The 19138-nt window shown below is 45.1% G+C and overlaps 1 protein-coding gene across 1 annotated transcript in view; it reads right to left on the reverse strand.

Moving 5' to 3' along the window:
- The window catches only part of LOC146081226 (macrophage mannose receptor 1-like), a 282981-nt gene that overhangs the window by 262073 nt on the left and 1770 nt on the right, over positions 1 to 19138 (reverse strand). The window contains exons 2-5 of the mRNA XM_083189331.1: positions 17615 to 17797; positions 8158 to 8315; positions 3026 to 3136; positions 938 to 1053 (exon numbers count right to left, since the gene is read on the reverse strand). Of these exons, the coding sequence (XP_083045457.1) occupies positions 938 to 1053; positions 3026 to 3136; positions 8158 to 8315; positions 17615 to 17717 (488 nt within the window). The 5' untranslated portion in view covers positions 17718 to 17797. The remainder of the gene's footprint in view (positions 1 to 937; positions 1054 to 3025; positions 3137 to 8157; positions 8316 to 17614; positions 17798 to 19138) is intronic.

Raw genomic sequence — 19138 nt, forward strand, 5'->3', positions numbered from 1 at the left:
GCATGTGCCGGTGCCTGGTGCCTGAACGGCTCGGCGCCGCTCCGCCCCCCCACCCCCGGCAATACAAGTCAGTAGACGAGCTGTGCAGCGGTTGCACAGCTCGTCCACCTTTAAAACTTAAACTGTGCTATAAGCGGCACCTCACCTTTAGAAGTGCCATCGTTCAGGGACGCGCTTTCTGCCTTTATGAAAGCTTCCCCTGTCACTGAGACAGCGCCACTGTGTCCAATCACAGCTGCCTCAGTGACAGGGGCGTGCTTTCATATAGGCAGAAAAGCACATCCCTGCCACCGAGGCACCGCTATAGGTGCCGCCTATACACATTTTTTCAAATGCGCTTTTACAGCTCAGTTCCCTGCCCACTGCCCGCCCCTGTGTCAGTTCATTTAATATGGACAGCGGGAGGCACCGCTCTTGGTGCCTCCTTAGCTAATAAAAAAAAAACGAGTAAAAGTGATTCTAATAATACAAAGCATATACTTATGACACATAATATGTGTCATAAGTTTTTCTTTGTATTGTGTTATTATATTAAACCTAAATGACAGGCTCTGCCTCCCCTGCCTCCCCTGACTGCACGTCCCTGAGCCCTGTGTCCTGTCCCCTGTGTGCGACGCGTCATGATGTTATGCCGATCCGCGGCCACACACACGCTGGTCCGGGAGTCCTCACTCCTCAGCCTAAAGCAGCTATCTCTGCTGCACTTCGCACTTCGTGCTTGGCAAGCCTAGGTGAGTCGGGTGCTTGGCGCACCACCGACAGCCTGGGGGAGTCGGCTAAGGGCACAAAAAACGGTACATTCGGTACAGGTTTTATTTGCCGGTACAGACCGTTAAAAAACAGTACTGTACCGGCAAATCCAGTACAGTTGGAGGGTATGGTAATGCTGCCCTGTGGATAATCTGGGCTTTCCTTGTACATTTTCCTTTTACTGTACCTGTCGTCAACAGTCATCAGATAGGCTGCCTTAGTACTGCAAGTGCTGCTCGCTTCTGTAAATGTTGCCGATGACTCGCTTATAGAGTAGCAGTAGTAGCCATGTCGTCTCCAGCCCTGTCAACATATAAGATTATATGACATAAGGTTGAGGAGTGGGGAGAGGAGAAATATCCAGTGCACAGATCAGCAATGGAAAAAATAGTATATATAAATCGTATATATGATTCCACAATTCTCTAAAAAGATTAGAAAATACTTTGTGTTAATTGCTTATGTGGGGGGCTCCTATGAGAGTGAAAAGAACTCTCTTTTTTTTGTTGGGGAACTCTTTGATAATGGTTTGATGTTTATTTTCAATGCAATCGGAAATAACAGAATGAAAATATGTAGTCAGTGTGAAATTATTTATGTACAGCGATCTCAAGGAAACTCAAAAAATGACCGTGCGCCCTCAGTGTCAATTGCGTCTGTAATATAACATATACAGCGGGGTTAATTTTGGTTCACTCTTTCTGACAAATTCCTTCTTAGATGGACAAAACCATGTGCACTGCAGGGGGGGGGGGGGGGGGGGCTCGATGTAAAATGTGCAGAGAGAATTAGATTTGGGTGAGTTATTTTGTTTCTGTGCAGGGAAAATACGGTCTGCTTTATTGTTACACTGCAATATACATCTCACTATAAGTAAAACCCCACCCAAATCTGATTATCTCTGCACAAGTTATATCTGCCCCACCTGCAGTGCACATGCTTTTGTCCATCTAAGAAGGAATTTGTCAGAAAGAGTGAACGAAACTAACACCCAGCAAATTATTTAGGGGAATTAGGTTTAAAACATACCTTTTAATAGTAGATTATTTTAAAGGAGCATCTGCTACATTCATAAGGCTGCGGGGTCCGCCATGCACAAGTGGGGGATCAGGATTCAGACTGCCGTTTCACAAATGGCTTTATCGGTACGTGTTGCTTCGCATGCACTGATGAAGCCATTTGCGAAACAGCTGTATGAATCCTGATCCCCTGCCCGTGAACGGTGGACCCCACAGTCTCATGATTGCAGCAGACACTCATGATACTACTCACCTACAGATGTCAGGTACTGTTCCCTAAACATTACGGATCCTCCTACTGTATGATATGTAAGGAACAAGGATTGCCTCTTTGACTGTCTTTTTTCAAATGGCTCTCATCCTGCCCAGCACCGCTCACCTCCCACCTATCATCTATACAGGGCTGGATTAAGGTCTGTGGGGGCCCTGGACAACAAATTTTTGGGGGCCCCCCACAGATCATGCCAACAATGCACCCCCCCCCAAGTAAACTTAGCTACCCTCCCCCAGTCAGTCCATGCCTCCCTCGTGCCGCCTTACCCCTCTACTCAGCCGGGACTTGCAGATCTTCTCTGTGCTGTCCCGGCTCCCCTCCTGCTTCTGCTATGTAAATGGTCCATCACAAAATGTCCAACTCCGTACAGCAGACAATTTCACAGAACTGTCTGCTGTATGGGGCGCACATTTTATGATAGTCCATTTCCAAAGCCGCTGTAGGCAAGGGGGGAGCCCGGACCGCACCGCAGAGAAGATGTGCGGGTCCCTACTAAGCGGAGGGGTAAGGCGGCCGCGGCACGAGGGGGGTATGGGCGAACGGGGGGCGCTGCCAACGCGGGTCCCGTCTGTGCGGCAGCGTTACAATAGTCCTGCAGACCCCCGGCGCCCGCACTAACACAGCGCCTCCCCGCGGGGTCTGTGGGGCTATTGTTACTCCACTGGCTGCCCGGCATCACTTGGCAGCGGTGCCGTGAGTGTGGAGGCCCCTGATGTGTGGGGCCCCGGGGAAACCGCCCCTATCGCCCCTGCTTTAATACACCACTGCATCTATATATATGTTACGGGCTATCAATATTAAGGGCTATTACTGTATATTGTGCAGAATGATACATTCTCTGCACTCACTACTTACAGAGATCCTGTAACACCTAATACACTGCACATTTCTGTCAGTAGAGGATGTAAATGACAGCTGTGGTTATACAGTACATGAACATTAAAGTAACACTAAAGACGACCTGTAATATAATGTACAGTACCTTATCACACCCCTCGTCTACAGGAACGTGATCATGACCATCTGGCAATGGCTTTCTCTTACATATATAGGGATATTTCTTCTCACATATCTCGTCTGCCCAAAGGCCATCCTGCAGTGGGGAGAATACATTGTTATGGCAGAAACAGGAGTAAGACTTTGTCTGCACGAAGTGGAGGCAGACATTTTGTGGCCTGACACAACATTTATGAGACCACAATCTATCAATTCATTACAAACTAGTGCCAAAACGAAGCCCACTCCTATGACAATCAATTCTGAAATTGCTTCATGTGTTTACTTTAATGTTTAATGTTTAGGGGGGAGATTCTCTAAGAATCTCAGCCCCCCTTCGCCTCTCTTCGCAATTATAATTATCGCATATGTTGTAACATATGCGATAATTATAGCAAAGGACAGCTCTTAAGACAGCTCTTAAGGACAGCGTTAAGAGCTGTCCTTTGCGGTGAGAGTCGCCGGGTCCCAGCAGGTCCCGGCGGCTCCCCCCTTCCCTCCCACACTCGGTGCTGCTGCTACTGCTGCGCCGGGCTCTCCTCCTCCCTGCACCCGGAAGAGGATCAGTGCAGGGAGGAGGTCACAGGTCCGGGCAGCACAGCTCTGTGCTGCCCGGACAGAGGTGAGGGGGCGATGCGGGGCGGCAGGGGTCCGTGCGGGGAGGCGGTGGGATGCGGTAAAAGCCCATTGGCTTCTATGGGGCATCGGCAGATTTTTCTGGCGATGCCCCCCACCGCGGTAACCCGGCGGGGGATGCTTACAACAACAGTAACTTTGTTTTTACCGTATTTCTAGCTTAGAGAATCTCCCCCTAGGTCTTGCAAAGTACTGCAAAGGATTGGTGAGCAGTGGTGGATTTACAGGTGGGGGGGGGGGGGGGGGAAGCATTCACCAAGGCACTTTGACCCCTTTAGTTTTGGATAGTTATTTTGTTATTTTTATTAATAGTTAAGTAACAGAGTTGCGCAGTCCTGTAGTGCTCAAATGCTTCCTATTAGTTTAAGCGTGAGCACAATATCCCCCTGCCAGCTCAGTGTGTACCTCTTCCCTCCCCCAACCAGTCCACTGCCCAATTTATATGCCCCTCAGCAAGAACCACCCTAGCCAGTCCAGTCAGTGTTACCCTCATTCAGCCCAGCGTACCTCCTTCTGCAGCCTAGTGACCCCCTTTCCAACCACCATGTCCCAGCACCCTTCCAATCCAGCCCTGTGCTCCCTATTTATATACCGCTGCCTCACCCCATCACTCTCTCCCTTTCACCCTCTACCTGCCGTCCACACTGCCTCTCAGTGAAACTTTTTCCCTCTTTGTCTGTCACCCCTTCTCTAGCATACCACACTATCTTTTCTGTCACTCTCTTCCTGTCTCCCACTGCCTCTTCCCATCAAACTCTCCCTGTCACCTACTGCCACCGCCACCTTCACCTTATTATCCTTCACCTTCACCTTATTATCCTTTTCCTGGCATCATTCACTGCCTCTCTAACTCCCAATACTGTAGCTCTCCCCATCACCCGCCGCATCACCCTCTGTTCTCCCCTGCATCACTATCTCCCCATCACCCTTTCTCTTCCATCACCTTCTGCCTCTCCAAGGCATCACCTTCTCCTTGTCACTCTCTCCCTGGGGGAAATTTACTAAGATGGGAGTTCTATTTCAGATGGGATGTTACTATGGGCAAACCCCCTGTATCATACTGCCTTATAGTGGACACGGCCTTCCCTTTGAGATCATGCTCCATTGCTGCGTGGTCACACCAATTTTTTTGTGATGCCCACTTAATGCATCACCCCACTTCTCCCATCATGGTGACCCTCCCCAATTCAATTTATTCTGGATCGGCCTCTGTCTGAAAGTCTAATAACAATACCTGATGGATCAGATTATGCCTGATGTCTTCTAGAACAGGGGTGGGGAACCTTTTGTGGTCCGTGGGCCAATTACATTGAGGCATAATGCCTCAGGGGCCATTTAAAAAAAAAAAAAAAACTTACAAATCATCATGCGGCAGCCGTTCCCCGCTCCGGCGGGTGCCGCAGGTTACAAGTCGCCGGTCTGTGTGGTTCGACGGCTGTGCAGGGAGTCTCATACAGGGGAAATCTCATGAGAGGTCAGTAGCTCTCACGAGATTATCCCTGTATGAGACTCGCTGTACTGCCATCGGGTGGGTGGGCGGGCCACAAAAACCAGCTCCGGGGGCCATATACGGCCCGCGGGCTGGAGGTTCCCCACCGCTGTTCTAGAAGGTGCCAGATAAATAATTATCAGAATCTGATTGGTTGCTAGAGCAACATCTCCATATCTGCCCTTTAGTAAATATACCCCTTAGGTACTAGTTCTGTTAAGCTTGCTCTAGTGAGCCATCAGGGGTGTTACTAGAACATTGTGGACCCCAAAATTTTGAAAAGACCCTCTGCCGCCATTTTCACCATAATGTCCCATAGAGAAGCAGGAGATAGAGTGCGAGGGGACTGAGATATAAAAAGGGTGCCCGGATTTTGCCTCAGACCCATCTTTTAATATGGCTACGACAGACTAGCCCTCTTTACCCCCCAGCCCCCTTTTTCTCTCCCCCCATACACTCCCCCCCCATTCACTCTCCACCTCCCTCCCTCTGAAAAACTGGTGCTGAATCTATAATACATAAATGTAATAATGTTTTCTGATTTTGGGGGAGATTCTCTAAGAATCTCCGCCCCCCTTCGCCGCCCATCGCATATTTAATTATCGCATATGCTGTAACATATGCGATAATTAAGGCAAAGGACAGCTCTTGCGTTAAGAGCTGTCCTTTGCGGTGAGAGTGGCCGGGTCCCAGCAGGTCCCGGCGGCTCTCCCCTCCCTCCCACACCCGGCGCTGCTGCTGCTGCGCCGGGCTCTCCTCCTCCCTGCACCTAGAAGAGGATCAGTGCAGGGAGGAGGTCACAGGTCCGGGCAGCACTGCGCTGTGCTGCCCGGACACAGGTGAGGGGGGAGGGGGCGATGCGGGGGGTCGGCGCGGGGCGGTGGAGGGTTGCGATAGAAGCCCATTGGCTTCTATGGGGCATCTCCAGATTTTTCTGGCGATGCCCCCCGCCGGGGTTACCCGGCGGGGGATGCTTACAGCATCCCAAAATGCAGTAAAAACCCCGATAACGGGGTTTTTACCGCATTTTTAGCTTAGAGAATCTCCCCCTATTGCTGATGAAGGAGAGGGAGGGTTTCATGGAAGGAGAGGGGATTAGAGAAAGAGAGAGAGAATGTGTCAGAAACAAATATAAGGGATAAGAAGTGAGAGCAAGAGAGGAATTACCAGTGAAAGAGAGAAGGGGGAGGAACAAGAGAGATAGAGAGAGAGAAAGTGAGTGAGATAGGGGGCCAAATGTAATAGGGTGAGAGTTTCAGAAAGTGAGAGATTTTGGGAGAGTTTTCCCATGTTTTTTAAAGAAGCAATCATACATGGCAAAATCAACCTGGTTTTGCAGTGTAAATGATTGCTGCTTTAAAAAAAGGGGGAAAACTCTCCCAAAATATTAAACTGTATCCCCTGGTGGTCTGAATGAGAGCATCTATCTTGGATGCTATCTGTAATATAGTCTTCCACTCCTTTCCACATGCTTCAGGGGGATATACCCCCACATCCCACTCTTAAGGGCCCTGTTCGGAGGTCCTCCATTTAACTGTCATCCTTATATATTGGATAGCTATTTGTCATTTTTCCCATCAGGCACAGTCTGCCCTCAGTGTTACTTATGTGTCTTTGGAATTTAGACTAGTACACTGTTATAATTTGTTCCATTGCTGCATTCTGTAGTATATGTGATGCTTGCATCTTTTTTGTACAGTTCTTTATATTTTCACAGTTGTGTTCATTTTTTACAGGTGGTTGCCTTGGTGACGAATGCGTGCAAGCATGCCTGCCCCCGGGCGACACGGGAGCGTGTGCGTCACGTGATCGTGACGTCAGGATCGGCGCCAGGCCAGGGGCGTGCCTGGATGACGCCAGAGACAGACCCGGGTGGACGGCGGCGGCGGCGTGGTCACCGGTAATATGTATATAGGTATATATGTATGTTTGTTTATTGCACCCATTAGGGATCTTGAAAACCGTTCCACATTAAACCGAAACGTCGATCAGACTACTACAGCCTCCGTGTCATTGATTGATAGACCCTGAGTGCCGGGATCACTATACCTCTGTAAATAGCCGCTCTGACCGGCTCCACGGGCACCTGGGCACGTTAAATCTCTTTCAGAGGTTCAAGGGCAGAGTGCCGGCAGTTCCATACTGTGTGTGTATATGTGTGTGTGTATATATATATATATATATATATATATATATATATATAAATAAATAATTCTGCATTTGCCCCATGACTACGTAGTACTTTAAAGCATAAATTCAATAAAAAATAGGTTTGGGTAATTTCCTTTTCCATGGGTTTGTTTGTTCTGACTGCTGTCACTGGATGATATATGTGTAAACTGCAGAATTATGGGCCTGATTCAGGTTTGTTAGCAAAGCCAAAAAAACATGCAAATGGACAAAACCATGTCGCACTGCAGGTGAGACTGATGTATCATGTACAGATAGATTTGGGTATATAGAACTCCAATCTACACCTTTTACACCACACAAATAACCCAGGTCTGACTCGGGTCGCTGTGTGGTGTGAAAGGGCCTTTGAAAAAAACCCAGGTCCAGCAGACCAGCAATTCAACCTGGGTAAAAAACAGGGTTTTACCTGGGTAGCTGGGCAATGTGAACGGGTAACCGGGGTCGAATGACCCAGGTCCTGTTCACTTCTATGGAGCAGCCAGCAGCGTTGCCTTAGTGCTACCTCCTCCCCACACCCATCTGACACTCCGCCCCACCTTCGAATGATGTCAGCGACCCGGCAATAAGCGCAAATGCCAGGTCGCTCCGGGAAAGGTCCTGTGTCCGTATCCCGGGTGCGACCCGGCATTTGCCATGTGAAAGCGGTGTAAGTAAATAAACCATGTTGTGTTGTGACCACATGATTGAAATATAATACAGTATATGAATTGGAGACAATGATAGCTGATAACAGATGCTTAAAAAAAGCAAATAATAATATCTGATTACTGCTGTTAATACATCAATGCTTTATGTCCCACCTTAGTGTGTAATACAACACAATCCTCCTGATTGTTATTGAGGTGAGATGGTTCTGTTCTCTGCCATATTGTAAATGTTACCGGAGACCCGTCACTCCATTCAAAAAATTGCTGCATCTTCAGGTCATTTAATCCCAGCCAAGCATACTCAATGTTTTCTAGAAAACAGAATATAAACCAGTAATTTTCAATCTTTTTCAACAGTACGGTAAACAAATGCACTGTCCCCCACAGTAATTCCATACAATACTCCCCACAGTAATTCAACACACTGCTCCACATATTGCCTCCCACAATAATTCCACACAGTGATCTCCACAGTAATTCTGCATACTGGGAGTCCCCCACAGTAACTCCATACACTGCTTATCTAGAAATAAAAAAGTGAGAGCAAAGCTGTTATCATGACGAAATTTGGTGTGTGCCTTTCATAGTCAGAGCACTGTAACTTTTAGTTTGGCGAACCAGGTCATATCTAAAGGATACCATAGCTACCCTAGATACTGTATGTTGAAAACTGTAGAGTGGCAGCCGGGAGATACACTAGTGACTTCTGAGGTTACATTATTATATACTATTATAGAGCACTCCATAGGCATTCAGGTAGTGGCATACTTTTTGGATAAGGCAAATACGCCTGATGACCAAAAAGTTTTATTTGGAAGGAATTGCTCTTATATTGAAAAACAATTCTTTTTTGGTTTGATGGCCATTTTTATTGCAATTAACTGGGACCGCGATGGCCACAAAACTGGCACCAATTTATGCCAATTTATTCATGGCATGGTGGGAGGACCAAACCATCTGGGTCAACTCCCCCTCGGTGCGAGTCTGGTGTTCTATTGCAGGTACATAGACGAAATTGTGTTTATTTGGTGATCAAGAATCCCTGGAGAATTTTTGTAATCGACTCAATGATAATGGCATCAATATTAAACTTATTTTCCAAACCAGTCAGGTGAAGGTAAACTTTACAAAATGACAGTTTAAAAACTCGTAATTATGAGAAACCTACGGATTTCCAGAGCAACCACCATAGTAATTGGTTGAAAAGTATCCCAAATAGACAATTTCAAAGATTTGGCCGTAATTGTACTGATAAAGATGTGTACCAAATACATGCTGAAAAATTAAAAAAACAATTTGTCAATAAAGGATATGACTGAAACATGGTACATGTGGCTAGATCTAAAGGCTCTATGCTTATTAAAGAAATGAGTGAAGATGACGTAAGCAAAAGCCAAATGATCGAAAATGATATGGGAATCTGTTTTATTACTAAATTTACCAGCCAGTCAAGACAAACAGAGAATTTTTTTAGTAAGCACTGGAGAGTACTAAAAAGAGACCCTGTGATACAGAAATATATAAAAGATCAACCCAGGTTCATTTTTTGGAAGGCTGAGAATTTGATAAACAGATTAGTTAGAAGTGCTATTAACACTCCAAGCCCTACCAATTATATTAAATCCAAAGTTTTTTTTTCCGATGTGGGATTGCGATGAGGATTTCATTATGTGCAATACAAAGTTTTGTATATATCTGATCCAATGTTTGTGTGGCAAGCAGTACATTGGCAAGACCATTAGACAATTAAAAGTGAGATTGGCGGAGCACTGCCATAACATTAAAAAGAGCCTTGAATCACACAATGTATCTTTACATTTTAAAAATGTGCATAACAGTAATCCCAAACATATAACGCATTTTTGTGGGATTAAAATTATTAAGGAGAATTGGAGAATCAATGATAAGGAGAAAAGCTTATCCCTATTGGAGATGAAAACCATCTACACACATAAGACAATAGAGCCGGGTGGTCTAAATGTGGGATTTGAGCTTAAGGGGGAAATTTACTAAAGGAAATTTGTAAAAAATAGGTGTATTTGTATCCAGAAATACATTTATTTTTGACATTTACTATCCCGAAAATACGGCAATTCGTATTCGTATTGATAGCACATCTATACGACTACGAATTGCCATATTTTTGGGATAGTGAATGTAAAAAATAAGTGTATTTCTGGATACAAATACACCTATTTTTTTACAAATTTCCTTTAGTAAATTTCCCCCTAAATGTTTCTTATGATTCTTCAATGTATGGATATTTGCCTCTTTATGGTTAATGAAATTACCTTTTAGAATTTTACGTAATATTATTTCTGTGTCCTAATATGAATGTTTAACTTATTTATTTCTATGTACTTGGGATTAGTTGAGGAGGATGGTACCTTCATGTACAAATCTATCCGGAACTCAAAGCTGATATAACCTGGTTTCAAGCAGGAATGAGCAGTGCCCACCCGCGATTAGCGTTCCATTACGCAGGAAGCATTGCGAACGACGGCGGGACTAACAACACGTGGTCTGACGACAGGAAAAATATGGTTGAGGAGCCAAATTAAATTAATGAATTGCATTTTCAACATTATTGATGTTCCTATTTTATTTATGCATTTTGTTATGTATAGAGTTAGAATTAGATTTCATTGTATGTATTAGGTAGTTTAGGTGTTTTTATAGAATATTGATTGTCCGGTCCAGTTCAGTTTTTTTCAGGAGCTAATCTCATGCATATGCCACAGGTAGAAATACCTGAGCCTGAAATCTGTTTGTTTATACCTTGAAAGAGGGCTCATAGTAGCCCGAAACACGTTGGTGTTTGTGGGGATGATTTGCTTGGATATCCTGTTGAGGTCCTGCTTTTTGTCCATCTGAAGCTTTTTAGAGGATCCCTGTCCATAAAGGGGTTTTACCTGAAGGTCTCCAGGATCAAGCTGGCCCATTTTTTCTTTTCTTCTTTTTATCACGTCTTACTGTTTTTACTATTAGAAACTGTCTCCAAATAAATGCTTTTGTATGTGGAGAAGTGGAACCTACTGCCTCCTTCATTGAACACCTGAGGGAAGGAGTGCTGAAAGATACCTTTCAGTGAATATAGGGAACTTTCCCTTGCTGAGTAGTACAATATAAGGATTGTATTGTTAGGGATCTAAGGGCGGATGGGCCATTGATCAGTGTGTACTACATAAGAGATCAAAGTAACCTTGATGTGCACGTAGGGCACTGTTAACAGGTCAGTGTGATTCTTTATGCTCTATCCCTTGAAGAGTGAGGTTGATATATATACACACTGGAGGGTACCTGACGGTGATATTAACGAGTAAAGAAACCCGTATATGAATACAGGGCCTTATCCTAAGCTCAGCTACCAGTGGATACATCTAGCGACCAGATAAGAAAAAAAGAAGAAAGCTATTCAGGATCTCTTTCCTTAAGTGGTGCCCATTCCAGTGGAATTTCATTGTTGTTTTTTTTTTACTCATTTTAGATAGGGGGGACAGCACCAGTGACCATCTCATTTTTGTTTACACTGTATGGAGATGTCTGTTTTTACGACCCACCAGATGGCGTTATTAATCTCTGCTATTAAGCTTTGTTTCATTTACTGCAGAATCTTTGTATTGGCTTTTACAAGGCATGCTTGGATATGTAGTCCCACAACAGCTGGAGGAATGCTTTTTGTTCACCCCTGCTATACATCAATGACATCAAGTATATTAATTCATATTTTAGCAAAACGTTTACTCTTCCAGCCAATGTCACATATTCTTAACCCCTGCAAGCCATAACCTGATGTGGGCTGCACTCACAGTAAATGTTTAATCAAAATACATACCTCACCACATTTGTTAGTCCCTTAATGGGAAACTTACAGCTACATGCTACATGCTGAAGGCATGGAGAATTTTAAGCTCCCTCAGCCAATCAGCATCTGTCCATTCTTTTGTATTGTTTTTTTTTTATTTCCTGCACGCCACCCACCGGAGACACAGAGTGGAGGGAGTGCCTCTCCTACCCAGAATGCCAAGGTTTGCTCAGTTGAACAATTATTATTATTTTGGACAGCCCATGTGCCAACTTTTTCTTTCCTAATTTAAATTATAGGGAATGAGAGGTCACTAAAGTAAGGATTGATATAGGTGAGGGATGGGGGAAGAATCACTTTGAGAGATGGGATCGATTGGGACCCCTTCTCTCCAGCAGTGCAGTACACTCTGGCAAAGTGCCCATGCCATGTTCCCGAGGACACCTCTATTGCACATATGATTTTTGGCACTGCTGGACCAATGGAGAGGTGAGTAGAGTGCAGGGGTTATTGTGTGTGGGCAGCCCTGGACACATGGGCCTATATGCACCACACTCCTAGCACTCATTACAGATAGGCCAGTGGAGGGTGGGCATTGCTGACTGCTGTGTTGCTGGGTAGTGGGTGCTGTGCTGGTAGAGGGCTGCTGGGTTAGAGGTGAAGCTATTGGCAGTGGATATTGGTGTATCTGGCACTATGGAGGAAGTTGCCAATGGTGGAGACAGTTGTTGGCCTTGAGCTGAAAAATCCCATTTTCATGCTTGGGCAAAAGAATAAAGAATTCACCTCTTGAGTCTGGAATTATTTCTATCCAAATCTGGACACAACCTGTCTTACCACATATAGGGGGAGGTTCTCTAAACTAAAAATGCTGTAAAAACCCTGTTATCGGGGTTTTTACTGCATTTTGGGATGCTCTAAGCATCCCCCGCCGGGTTACCGCTGCGGGGGGGCATCGACAGAAAAATCTGGCGATGCCCCATAAAAGCCTATGGGAAGTCGGAAGACCACTTCTACTACTTTAAATAAGCAATTGACTGTCCAACAGTCCTTTGCGAGGAAGATTAAGTATAACAGTATCGCCCTATTTCAAAGTAAATTACTGAGGCCTTAACAACTATGCTGGTGTTAGATGTGTATCCAGTATCTGCCATTAATGCAGTGGAATTTAGACAGTTGATGGATGCACTTAGTCCCTGGTACCAAATCCTGACTAAAGTCCACTTCACTAGGCAAACAATTACCAGACTGTTCAGGGGCAGTGTCCTTAGTGTCCTCAAAAATGCCTTTGTACCCAGTGTCCACTAAACCACGGACATGTGGACAAGTGGACAAATGGAACAGGGCAAACTACAGTAAGACCTATATGACTGTGACAGCCCACTGGTTAGATGCATTGCCACCCACAGCAACAACAACAGCAGCATCTCACAAACCAACTCATTACTTTGCAGGCTATCCTGTATATCACTGGTTTCAGTAAGAGGCACACACCTTCTTAGAGAAACTGAGGGAAATCATCGCACAGTGGCTTACCCCACTTATACCCTCCTGGGGATTTCTGACAATGCCACCAATACTGTGCAAGCATTACATCTGGGCAAATTCCAGGATGTCACATTTTTTGCTCAGGCAATTATTTTTGGTGGTGGCACACTTTTTCTAAACATGACAGGGACGTGCATTAGATGCTGTTGGTGGCCCGAAAATTCTTTGTCCACTTTTGACATTCAGCGACTGCGTGTCAAAGTCTGTAGCACCAGCAATCCCTCTTTATCCTTCCTTGCCATCACCTGAAGCAAGAGGAAGTAACAAGGTAGAATTCAACCCTCTATATGCTGCAGAGGATGCAGGCACAGCAAAAGGCCATTCAAGCCTATACATCTACTTATGACAAAGGCAAAGGAGGGGGAGTGCACCTGACTCACAGGCAATCATAAATTAAGAGAGAAGTCCAGAAACAGAGCATTGTGTCACTCCGGCAGAGGGTCATGTTGGGAGGTATGCACTTATATAATGGCAAGTAGATTGTAGACTGTCCCTTACTTGCAGAATGGCTCCTGAGAGAGTATTGTGCACAGAGGGGTCTCCAGAGCTTGCAGCAGCTTCCTGGTACCTCACTGAAATAATAGGTTTGTTAAAGTATGCATGTCCTGTTTATACAACATAATGGTGGAAGCAGGACCACCGAGAGGTATGCCGGGCCCCGGTAAAGTTTCAGGGGTGTGGTCTAATCATGGGAGGTGTGGCCACCTCCCGTGATTAAACAATGCCCCCAAAATGTTTAAGGTGGGTGAAAAAACACTAGAGGGAGTGTTATTGCCCACCTCAGCAGCTGCGGCAGCAGCACACACCTACAGACAGCAGGCTCAGCATGAGCTCTCAAGCTGTCAGTGAGCCTGTTGGTGTGTGCGGCTGCTGCTGTTGCTGCCCGGGAGGAATGGAGGGGGAAGGTATGGGGGGGGCCCTCTAGCAAGCCTGGGCCCAGGTAATTAGTACCCACTCCCCCCCCCCCCCCCTTCTTGGCTGCCCCGGGTGGAAAGGACAATTTCATCTTGCACCTCTTTTCTTTGCACTATGTGCTTTTTGGATAATTGTTAGTATGGGGAGTATTCAATGTTTTTATTCTCCATGTTTAGGATATGCTGCACATTCGCAGGGTTCAGGAGGGCTGCAGCATTCACTACCAGCCCTCCCTGTAACCCTATTCAATGCAGCAGGGGCTGGGGGACGGATTTTGACCACCGCAGGGAGCTGGGGGACGGAGGTAGGCAGGGAGATGTAAGCCTCCCTGCCTGCCCCAGAATTTGTGGGGGAGGGCTCCCAGGGCACAGGCAGCAGAGGCTGCCCCCCGGGAATGCTGGCACGGGATAGGGGTAGGGAGCCGCTCCTCTGGTCCCGCACGTAACAAGCCGGGACCAGAGTGAAGTGAATATATGAATATCTAATGAGCGGCTTCTGGCTTCCGGCCCCCTGCTGGTGAAAGTGTAAAAAAAAAATGTTAAAAAAGATCAAATAAAAATGTATTATATATTAATGTGCTTCAAGCACATGAATAGAAATAGCATGCCCCTTCACAGAAAAAAAAAATCAGATTTTTTGACACCAAAAAAAAACAAAAACCTTTATTTTAAAAGATCACTTTCCAGTTCACCTTAAAAGATATCGAATGCAAAATGGTGAATCATGGCAAAAATCAGGGAGAAAGCAATTCGCCATCCTAGCATTGAATACACTCTCGGCGAATCCCAGTGAAAACCCCGTTGAAATAAACCAGCAAATTGCAGCGAGCATGAAACGGAGAACTGGCCGGTATTCACTGTTCGCCGAAGCGAACAGTGAGCATTGAATAGGGTGAATCAGATTTTTACTGAAAAAGATTCACCACAGAGAGTGAAAACAGCCCGATTCGCCAAAAAAACAGTGAATCGGGAGCATTGAATACAGGCCTATGTCTTTACCGGCTCAGCCTACTATGAGCATCCAATTTTTTCTCAGTTCCTCCAAAAATGCAGTGACATTATCTCATGCCTAGCGCGCCTGCAATCTCCACCACCAACATCTCTTTTTTTTTTTTCAGAAGGAAATTTCCATCCTGCACCTCTTTGCATGATGGGCCTTATTCAGATCTGATCGCAGTATAAATTTGTTTGAAAAATGGGAGAAACCATGTGCACTGCAGGTGGAGCAGATGTAAGCTGAGAGTTAAATTTGCTCGGGAAAGTAAGCGTGGCCTTGTAAAATGGGCGGGGTCTATTCAAAAAGTGGGCGTATGAGAGGGAGGGGTCTCCAGGAAACGATGATGAGTGAGGTGGCAACCCTAATTGTGATTCACTCTCTGCTGATTAACAGCACCTGTTACTTCCTCTTATAGGTTTTTCCAGAGCAGGGGGTCATTGCTCCCAATGCCTAAAAGAGGCTGGGTGATAGGTGGGGATTACATTAGATGTATCCCTGCTATTCTGTAACTGAAGAATTGCCATGTTGTTGTTGTATGATGGCTGCCTGCTTCAAATTAAGAGCAAGATGTTACTGTTATCCATTCTATGTGATTCCTTGTCACTTTATATCTCTCTATCTAATATATATATATATATATATATATATATATATATATATAAACATATGCAGAATAACCCCAAGCTTTAAACTTTAAGCAGCACCTCTGAGGGATCCCCTGTTAGACGGGACCCAAAGTTTTTTAGATATGAAAAAGAAAGGTGGTTCAGTGCGCTATAGATATGTTCACAACATGTATATAAAAAATAAGGTACTTATGTAGTACCAGGGCGCCCACTAAGCAATTTGTTTAGTGGGCTATTCTGCATAAGGAAATCGCATTGCATGTCCAGTTTTAGTGCCATACGTTGCGATCTTCCTAAGTAAGTTATTCACTGCTCTCTCGCCCCGCGCTTATGGCATCGCATGCCATTGCACCTGATGCAAAATCGCACCCGATTGCGTGCGATTTTATAGGGTGCGATGCCATTAACTTTACTACACTGCAATGAAATGCAATGTGATTTTAATGCACCCCCCCACACACACACACACTATCCACGCCACACCGAGGCGTGGCCAGGAATGCGTCCTCCCGAACTTTTCATACCCCCACTATGCACGTCAGCGTGGAGATGATTTATATAGTGTGGCAAGCGCAGCGAGCCACCGAGCCCAAAGCGTGGCGAGCGAGTGATAAGGAATCACATAGAATGGATAGCAGTAACATCTTGTTCTTTATTTGAAGCACAACAGCACGGCAATACTTGTGTGTGTGTGTGTGTGTGTGTGTGTGTGTATATATACAAAAATATTAATATTATACATTCGTGTCTTACGTACATATATACACATGGATGATGGACACTTCCCCATTTACACCTGGGCTGAGTATGGTGCTGCACCTGAGTCCCTTATCAAGCCTGTGCTGCCTGAAACATGTACAGTTGGTGACTGAGCTCCTATTGGCACCCTTACAGTGAAGGAAGAAGGGGCTTTATTTTACCGAATCAGTGAGGTCATCGACCTGACACAAAATTATGACTACCTTACTCTCACATGACTACCTGCCGATGTGACATCTGTGATCAGCTTATGTCTTAGCACCAAATCCACACTGCTGCCACCTGGACCGGCCCATCTGGCCATCAGCCCTTCTGTCATTTGTCAGAACCGCTAGGTGGCCAGTTTGTCCATGCCTACATTATTGCAGAAAGTAGACCAGCTGCAATGTTTCTATGTGGACTAATACCTAGTAAATTATAGGCTGGTTGAATCTAGAAGCACTTACTGTGACTTTATGCTCCTGTAATTGAATAGCTCCTGTCACATTAGTTGTGGTAATGATAAAACTATTGTACTCCAAGTTGTAATGCACTTATTCAGTTTGCTTACATGCACTGAGCAAAGGCCTGATTAGCAGCATAAAGAATTCCCCAAAAATCAGGTGGTGCTCCCAGCCTTCCGGAAGAGCAATTCTCCTGAAGCCATTTCCACATGGCCACAACTCCCACTTTCTAGTGAAGTCCATGGCACTGACAACTAGGGACGTGATTTGTACTCTCTATAAATGGGTCATCAGCTCTGCCAAGTTATGCTGCCCCATGATCCCCTCAGTACCAACCAGGAAGCAACCAACCCAGAGAGGGCAGCACAAAGATCAGTGTAATATTGGATGCAATTTATTTTTCATGACATTGACATACTCTTGCCCTAGCTACTCTCTATGGTAGGTAAGACGTAGTATGAAGTATTATTAATGCATTAATGTTAAGTAATATCTAGTCCCTCATGTAGTTTACTTACCATACTCAAACTGTGAGGTAATGAATCTTGCTTCCCCAATATTGTGCACACTTATGAGGTCCCCTTCTTCCTTCCTGCATGACAGCTTTGCGTCATTCCACATTTTTGCCTCTTTATACAGAGAATAACAGTACCCAGAATAGGGCGTCCAGGAGGGTGGGCAGGAGATGGAATCATCGCTCCCTGTGACAAAAAATATAATATGTTTGAACATTGCATTAAAATATTACATCTATCAGATACATGCAGTGGGGGAAGTTTACTAAGATTTATGAATACGGCCAATGGCGGGTATGACTCCATACGACCGGGATCGGGCATGTTCTCAGGAAAATATGATTCGTAAATAGGGCAGGTACTGTATACTAATCTGCCGCATTTATGGATTCATTTTTTTTTTACACTGGCATGGGGTTCCACCCCACGGGCGTAACCAGGTTCAAAGAGCTGGTCCTGGTTTTAAAAATTCAGGGAACAAATCAAATAGGAATTCCCCATATTTTTTAAAACCAGAACCAGGCTCAAGGGCAAGCCCTGGTTCCCAAAATACGGGGGGACAAAATTAATAGGGGTCCCCTGTATTTTGAGATCCAGCACCGGTTCCAACCAGCCATCAGCGTAATGGCACACTTATTATATATAAGGTCCAGTGGCCGAACCATTAACCCTCTGACCGGTAAGCCCGGGTAGGGACCCTGGGGAAATGGTGACCCCCCCAATAAAGGGGTCCCCCCTCCAGAATGTTGTTTACATTCTGCACTCCTCCCCCCGAAGTGTGTGATTGGCTGCCTAGCGAGGAGCTGGTAAGTATAATTTCCTTCAGCAGGTATCCTATATGGATCTTCTACTGGAAAAGAGGACCAATTCTTTGGGTCAAGGTAGGTAAGTATAATTATGTGTATGGGTTTTGTATGTAATAAAGTTGTACTTTTTATGTGTGTGTATTTTAATGAACTATTTACATTGGGGTATGTAAATTTAATGTACACTGTCACAGCTCACACGGTCAGTATTCAATGCCGTTTCCACCTCACTAGGATTTTGTTGTGATAAGGAAACGGCATGTGAAAATTTCCGGGCATACCACTCAAGAAGTTAATGACCAACAGGCTGAGAATGGTGGTTCTTCAAATCCTTGCATGTGGTTCAGACTTGCTGGTAATTGTAGTTCCACAACAATGTACAATAGTTTAATCTATTTTTTACACTGTAATCAGCCCGGTGTCCACTGCCCTGGGGCCCCAGGGACAGCCACGAGCTAATTGGTTCCAGGCAATGTTCCCTTTAATTTTACAAAGGCTGTGTGCGGCAACAGATTTTGGCTGTGCAACTTTGGAAGGAAATTTTTATTTTTGTGTCTCACTTCTATATATAACTGGAAAACAACGTGATATTAAACATTCAAAACATTTAAACATTCAAAACACAGCACATGATGTAGTTATTGGGTGAAACATACATTAATTTAGTCCACAACTGCAAAAAGGGGAACACTGCTGCTTTGTGCGCTCTGTTGTAATGTCT

This window comes from Crinia signifera, chromosome 5, assembly GCF_055691185.1.
Source record: "Crinia signifera chromosome 5, ASM5569118v1, whole genome shotgun sequence".
In the NCBI taxonomy this organism is placed as follows: Eukaryota; Metazoa; Chordata; class Amphibia; order Anura; family Myobatrachidae; genus Crinia; species Crinia signifera.